The sequence below is a fragment of the Anarrhichthys ocellatus genome, unplaced genomic scaffold, assembly GCF_004355925.1.
Source record: "Anarrhichthys ocellatus isolate YVR2014 unplaced genomic scaffold, GSC_Weel_1.0 scaffold50, whole genome shotgun sequence".
Classification (NCBI taxonomy): Eukaryota; Metazoa; Chordata; class Actinopteri; order Perciformes; family Anarhichadidae; genus Anarrhichthys; species Anarrhichthys ocellatus.
This window is the reverse complement of record NW_022280080.1, coordinates 551010-558046: the sequence shown is the minus strand read 5'-3', so window position 1 is coordinate 558046 and position 7037 is coordinate 551010. Positions and strand designations below refer to the sequence as shown.

General features: G+C 43.0%; 1 protein-coding gene across 1 annotated transcript in view; it reads left to right on the top strand.

The window, feature by feature from the left end:
- Positions 1-60: 60 nt before the first annotated feature.
- The window catches only part of LOC116395852 (interleukin-10 receptor subunit beta-like), a 15638-nt gene continuing 8661 nt past the window's right edge, over positions 61-7037 (top strand). The window contains exons 1-4 of the mRNA XM_031870028.1: positions 61-286; positions 704-827; positions 5100-5284; positions 6717-6871. Of these exons, the coding sequence (XP_031725888.1) occupies positions 163-286; positions 704-827; positions 5100-5284; positions 6717-6871 (588 nt within the window). The 5' untranslated portion in view covers positions 61-162. The remainder of the gene's footprint in view (positions 287-703; positions 828-5099; positions 5285-6716; positions 6872-7037) is intronic.

Below are 7037 nucleotides of genomic sequence, written 5' to 3'. Positions count from 1 at the left end.
GAGCGTGATAGAGACACAGCACACACTAGACACGCCCACACAGAGCGGATGTGTGTCAGCGGGCACCGATAGGCTGGTTCCTGTAAAGCTGCCGTTTCTCAGAAGGAAGGAGTTTCGTTTCCGTGGAATTCCCCCTGCTGCTGTCAGTGAACGCTCCAGGAAATGGTTTCATTAAAGACAGCGACTCTCTCACGCTGCTCCGCGGGAACACTTCATCCACCGACAAACATGTCAGCCGCCATGTGTGCCTTCATCCTGACGCTTTCAAGCGCACTCGGACCCACAGGTAACATCACATGAATGATCACTGAACGGAGAGCGAGACATTACTGTAACTAACTCACTGTTAGACGGACGACCAGCCAGGTGGACCACTTCAGACATTCACTTACATACACTTCAGAGCTGTTTAATACGGAGTTAATATGAGTAGAGTATTATGAAGCATGTTCTGTATTCATCACTTAGCTCAGACTGGAATAAGGTGTGTGTGTCTGGAGAAGAGACGCTACATCACAGCATGTGTTTCTAGTGATGTAGTGAAGATGAGAGGGACACATGACCGTGATGATCACAGACAAAACACCTGCACTTAATCTGCATGGCTGCAGTCAGTTCAAACAGTACAGCTGCTCTGATGATGCGTGTACTTGAGTGGAGTGATTATACTAACTCTGTACCTGATTCTGTTTGGACTGTGCAGTGGTATCAGGAGTCCTCAGTGCACCTACACATGTCCGCTTGACCTCCTATAACATGAACCTGGTGCTGATGTGGGATTCACCTGAAGGTCCAGCCAGCAGCATCGTCTACACAACTCAGTACAAGTGAGTCTATTGTGCTTTTTATATTCAGATGGTTTGCTTTGTCCAGTCTGAACCCAAATTACTTTTTACATTTGAACTACTAAGAGCTGCATACAGCAGGAGGGAACAGTGAACAGTGTACAGTATGGATCTACACAACTATAAGCAATACCAAGTGTTAGGTCCCAGTTGCTCAGGACTAACACACAGTACCTGTAGTCCAGGTAAATGCTATTTAACATATGAATAGATTCTATCTGCTCCACCATTCATGCTGTGATCAGACCGGATCTGACATGCTGATTGATTGCAAATTCATCTTAATCATTAAAAACAATTGACAGAGTGGTTGTGTTTGTAGAGTGGCTTGTGTGGTTCAAGCGGTTGCTGGATTGGTTCATTGTTTGCAGTGTGTTCTGATTGAGGCTTCGGCTTTAACAGACAGACTTTTACATTTTTGGGGCGGCTCAGACGTAGAGCGCGTCGTTTTACAGAAGATTGGGGGCTCAATCCCCATGTCGCCCAGTCCATGTCGAATTGTTCTTGGGCATTTAACCCAAAGTTGCTCCTGATGGGCAGGTAGCAGCTTGCATGGTGGCCTCTGCCATCAGTGTGTGACTGGGTGAATGATGATATGTAGTGGGCAGCGCTTGAAGTGGTTGGAAGACTATTTTCAAATGCAAGATCATTTGCCATTTTACCAGGAGCATCATTTTACTAACTGACAAACTCACTAGGCAAATCAGCAGCCCTTCCCCCTCTACCACTGAACACAGAACTTCCCTCTTATCAACAGTAACATGAGTGCTGTTGTACAGAAGTATGTGCCATGTCCAATGAGCAAACACAGATTACACTGTAAACCAGATCTGGGAACTATGAGCTCAGTGTTCTTCATTTATTTGATTTGTCCACCATTTACCGTTGAGGGTAACTTGTGCAGTGCAGCCTGGCTAACATCAGTGAGTCAGTGGTACTCACATTGCACTTGTTCATTTGAACATACAGTTGGTGTTAAATTACAAATCTGCTGTTTCTGTCAAATGTGATTTTTTTTTTTTTGTCTCAGAATTGTTATTTGTATTTTCCAATTAACAGTGATTGGCCTAGAAGGTCAAAGTTGCACTAACAACAAATTAATCCGGATAATGTGTAAGGTGTGGAACCCACAGAAAAGCCTGACCCCGCTGCTCTCTGGTTCTCCTTGGTGGTGGAGAGTCAAACAGATCTAAATAGAGAGATAGTGAGAACCACATTCACCAAAAAGCTCAAAGAAGTCACCAAACAGCAGACAGACAGGTGGAGACTAGCTGGTGAACATAGAGGAGCCTTCAGCAGCTAAAGAGACACGTTCCCCTCAGGAGCTGCTGGAGACCATGAACAGAGCTACAAGGAGACTGAGGCTTTAGAGTGTTCATGTGAACACACATACGACTCCAAATGAACGTTTCTAAGTGACAGCTGGATGTTTCAACAGGCAGTTGTTTGCTAATATCAAGTTAATAATGTGATCGTTTGTTGAACATGTGTGATTTCCAGCTTGTCGTAGAGTACGGACACAAACATGACTCCCAATGAATGCTAATGTTGCTCCATGTCTGCTGGATGTTTAGATGGGCAACTGTTTGCTCACATGGTAGTCATAGCCGTCGCATATCCTCCCCGTCATAGTCAGGTGATGATATGTATTGATTTAATGGTTAATAAGGTCTTTATTGATGTAATGGTTAATTAGGTCTTTATTTGACATCATGCCAGCATTGTACCAGAGTTGCTGTTTTCTGTATCGTATAGTTTTTCAGTAGCATAAGTACTGAGGTAGCATCCAAGTTAGTGGCTCTCAGGGGCCAAAACACAATGATGTTTAACAAAACGCAACATTTCTGGAAAAAAACACATTTATTCTGCAATACAACAAGTGTAATATACAAGTATTACATAGCCTGTACATTATATTGCATTTAAGTGTGCACAGCAAATGGATGTGTTTTCATTGCATTATCCCATTATCTCCCATGTCTTGTGGTAGGTCCCGCTTTACAGCGCAGAATGTAGATATCACCGATATTATATGTTTCCTAAAACTCCAGATTTAAGGTTTTCAGATATGCATACTTGGTGGCAGCACCCCCAGTTTATCATCTTCCAACCTGTGTGTTGTTTTCTGAATGCTAAAGTTTGTGAAATGTTGTATTTTCTGGAATGTTGAGTTTGCTGTTGGCGGCCGCGGCTCCTCTAGTCCAGTGATTTTGGAATGGGAAAATGTTTTTTTATCATGTTGAGTTTTAAAATATGTTTTGAACACTCTCTGACAATGACACCAGACCTTTGAGCGGATCAATACAATACGTGTCTTGTTGTCATGTCCTGGCTGACCCTAGACCTTTGAGCGTGTCTAAATACCTGTTTTCCATTGAATGATTTACCTAGGTGAAGGGGGGTTTTGCAAGTATAAAATATGTGTTTTTCTGTGACTTAGTGGACAGCCTCCCTACTGTACACTGAGATACGTGTCGGTGGAGACGCTCTCCTATTTGCAAATATAAAAAAACGAACAACGTTGATTCTCTCAAGACTCTGTTCATTGACATAGATTGTTAAACTCTAACTCTTCTCCCGATTGATCATTGAAATTTTCCATAACAATTTTCAACCGCTGTGCCGCGGAACAACCGGTGTGCTGTGAGAGATCGTCAGGTGTGCCGTGGGAAAATGTTTAATTTCACTTAATGAGTCCAAAAAAATATGATTTAGCATCTCACTGGTGTGTGATGAACACAGGACTACGGGGGTCGAGCAGAGGCAGAATCTCTTTACTTCACTGATGCTTGGTGCTCAAACAGAGTCAGAGTTGATTGACAGTGTTTCTCTGATGTAGAATGTTTTTCGGCTATATTGCCTAGTAAATTGTTCTGTTGCCGTTGTTTACTGATGAAAATAGAAAGAACACAGGAATGCACTACTGTTTTGTCATGTTGTCTTGTTTTCCAATGATCGCAGTGTGGCATCATCGATGTGTTGAGGCTTTCCTTACAACATGTGAGGTTGATCTGGTGGCGGAGTACGTCAAAGTATAAAACGTGTCATTTCCTTTTGCAGTAGGTGGCGCTATGCGTTTTTGAAATTTTTTGCAAGGAAATGGGCTCAGGCCTAGATAGGTATCATGCATAATAGATTTGCGGCAGATTGGACAATGTAGCTTGGAGTTACAACAACTTCTTGTTTCATGGCGAATGGCACAAAATGGGCACCAGGCCACGTCAATTTCCTTCCATGAAAACTCACGATTTTGATAATAAAGCTCTTTAGATCATCCTGACCAGATTTAAATTCGATTACATTCTGTAGGAGTTAGAGGAAGTTGTGTATTGATGTACAAAGCCACGCCCCTGTTCATTGGTCCATATCTTCTAAACACATTGAGATATCAACAAGGTTTTGATGACTTTTGATGATACAGATCCAATAATGATCACAATAATAATTGGTAGCAATTGGATCCAGCACTTAAAAAAAAAAAAAGAGTACCGTAACATTTGAAATGGAGGAAAATCTAAATAGGCGTGTTTTAATGGTCCAACTGTTTTTTTGTTTTTTTTTGTAGAGCTCCGTCAGCTGTGTAGGTTTGTACAATTTCAAGTCAATTGGACATATGGGGTGAGGGGCGTGGCCTTTCAAACTGCTAGCGAGCCATTTTGTCATAGCCGAGCATGGGACCCATACAACCTTACATGTTTCACTAGTCCTGATGAGCCTGCCAAATTTGCTAAATTTGTTAGTATGAGAAGGTCCTCAAAAATGTGATTACATGTGTGACATAATAAGTGATTACAGTAAGGTCTGTGCGGCTCTACGTTGTTGCTGCTCAGGCCCTATAAATGCACTGCAATAATGTACTACTGTACTGTACATGTACTACTGTTTCTGTTCTGTTTGTCACGTGTATGTTGTGTTACAAATGGGCTCCAACTGAATGTGTCTGTGAACCCTGCATAATAACAGAACCCTGCGTAATGACGGAGCCTGATCCTTGTTTTGATCGCTCAGTCATTTCATTGTGAACATGACAAACTGGAACGAGCGGTCCAGCTCAGTAGGCTTGTCGGGCCGCTCATGTTTTGTTTTTATTATTATTAATGTTCATCTTGTGTCTGTCGGGCTTCTCAACCTTAAGTCCTGTGCTGAATGTCTGGTCACTGCTGTCTTTTTCTATGCTGTCTTCACAAACACACATTTTAGAATGGAAATCAACGTAGGCAGGTCCATGACACCAGCACTGTATCTTGTCCACAGATCCTCAGTCTCCGTCTCCTTCGACAAAGTGGGCTGTGTGAACATCTCCAACCTGGAATGTGACCTGAGCCACCTCGACATCTCCATATTTCAGTACGGAACGTACACGGGCAGAGTGCGGGCACAGTCGGGCACAGAGAGCTCCGCCTGGACGGAAAGTAACCAGATTACTTTGGACAAAGATAGTGAGTAGAAACTCTGTGTGTTCAGGCTCGTCACTCTAAAACACTGCACAGTGATGTTTATTTAGCATTTACAGATAATCTGCTCTCAAAAACACATCTTGTAAGAAATCATTTTAGGATGGCTTTTTAGCACTTCAATGATTCCTCCTTAAAAGGTCTTTACACACTGGTGGCATTTGTTTTGTGCGATAAAACTGTGTACTTACACATAGTATGCCAATATTACACGTGAAAGAGAACAATGGTGACTTTTTGGAGCTTTCACATCCCGATCAACCAATCGTGTTGTGCGGAACGGACGTCTTCAAAAAGTGGAGCCGAGGGTTTTGAGTAAATCAACGACACGGAGGCTCCATAGTCCAAACCAAGACGGCAAACTTTATCACTCCTTTCAAACCTGACAGAGGCAGCGCAGACCAGATCCACTCCGTGTGTGTAAGCAGGGCAGATCCTCACCGCAGCCGTGGGATACAGAAACTGTTAATTTATCACACAGAAACTGGCGGTTCTGGTCTTTTAAATGATAAAGTCACAGTTATAACGATACAGTAACTTAGAACAAAACAAACAAGGTAATAAACACACTGTGACCTAATTATGCCCAGACACCAAGTGAGCCCTCACTGTGAACTCTTTCATGGTCGACGTGCTCCTTTGAGTTTCTCGGTTAGACTCGAGCTGTGTGGATAAACCTCTCATAAAATCAGGGTATTCTGCTTCCTTATAACCGCTTGATTGGAAAGAGAATTTGTCTCTTTCTCTGGAGAATGCGTTTCCTTCCTTCTGCAGATAAGACAGAGAGTTTAGTAGTTTCAGAAGCAGCCAGAGGTGCACCACAGGGAGTCCTGGGGCCCTTTGTTCAGTGGCACATGGTGACCACAAGCACATGGTCAGACCCCAACAGTAGCATGTGTATACAATCAGTCTACCTTCAGTGGCTAGCGTAGCATGGACGTGGTGACGGTATTATGTGATAATGTATCATGCTAATGTTAGCTGCACAGGTTCTATTTAGAAAGTAACCATTTGGAAATGTCTTCCTCCTGCCAACCTCACCGGGGATCTAGTGTCACTATTATGAGTTGACTTGCTCCCAAACCAGCCTGAACATGAAGAGAATCTGATACCATTGAGAGTCAATGAGAGTCAATGGAGCAGAGCCAGAGCTAGCCGATGCTATGCTATGACTGGGCAGTCTGAGTCTCTGTGGTGGAACTATGTGAAGAGTGAATTATAATGATGAACTCAAACAATTGACAGAAGTAGAGCTGAAAGCACATTTGTGACGAGGGATTACTAAAGAATGACTTTAATATCGCTGTATTATTGTCTAATGAAGTCAACAACATGGATGTCTTTACTGAGGACATGGCAGAAGTGTTTTATTCAAACACACCAGCACTTTGTCAGCTCTGCTCTCTTTCTCCCTCAGCCATCATCAGCTCTCCCGATGTCTCTCTCTCCTCCAATGGAGCTGCTATCGAAGTCAGCATCAAAGATCCGGTGTTCATGATCTCTGCACTCAGGGAAGTTTACCACTCTGCCACCTACAACATCACCTACTGGCAGCATGGCCAGAGGGAGAAGGTGGGATTCATTTAAGTGCTGTTAGAGTCATTCATTGCAACCAAACTGTTTGTGTTGGGTAGATACAGTCATCTGACAGCCAGCCAGTGTTAGAAAAACTCAAGTAAATGCAATATACAGTGTGTGTGTGTGTGTGTGTGTGTGTGTGTGTGTGTGTGTGTGTGTG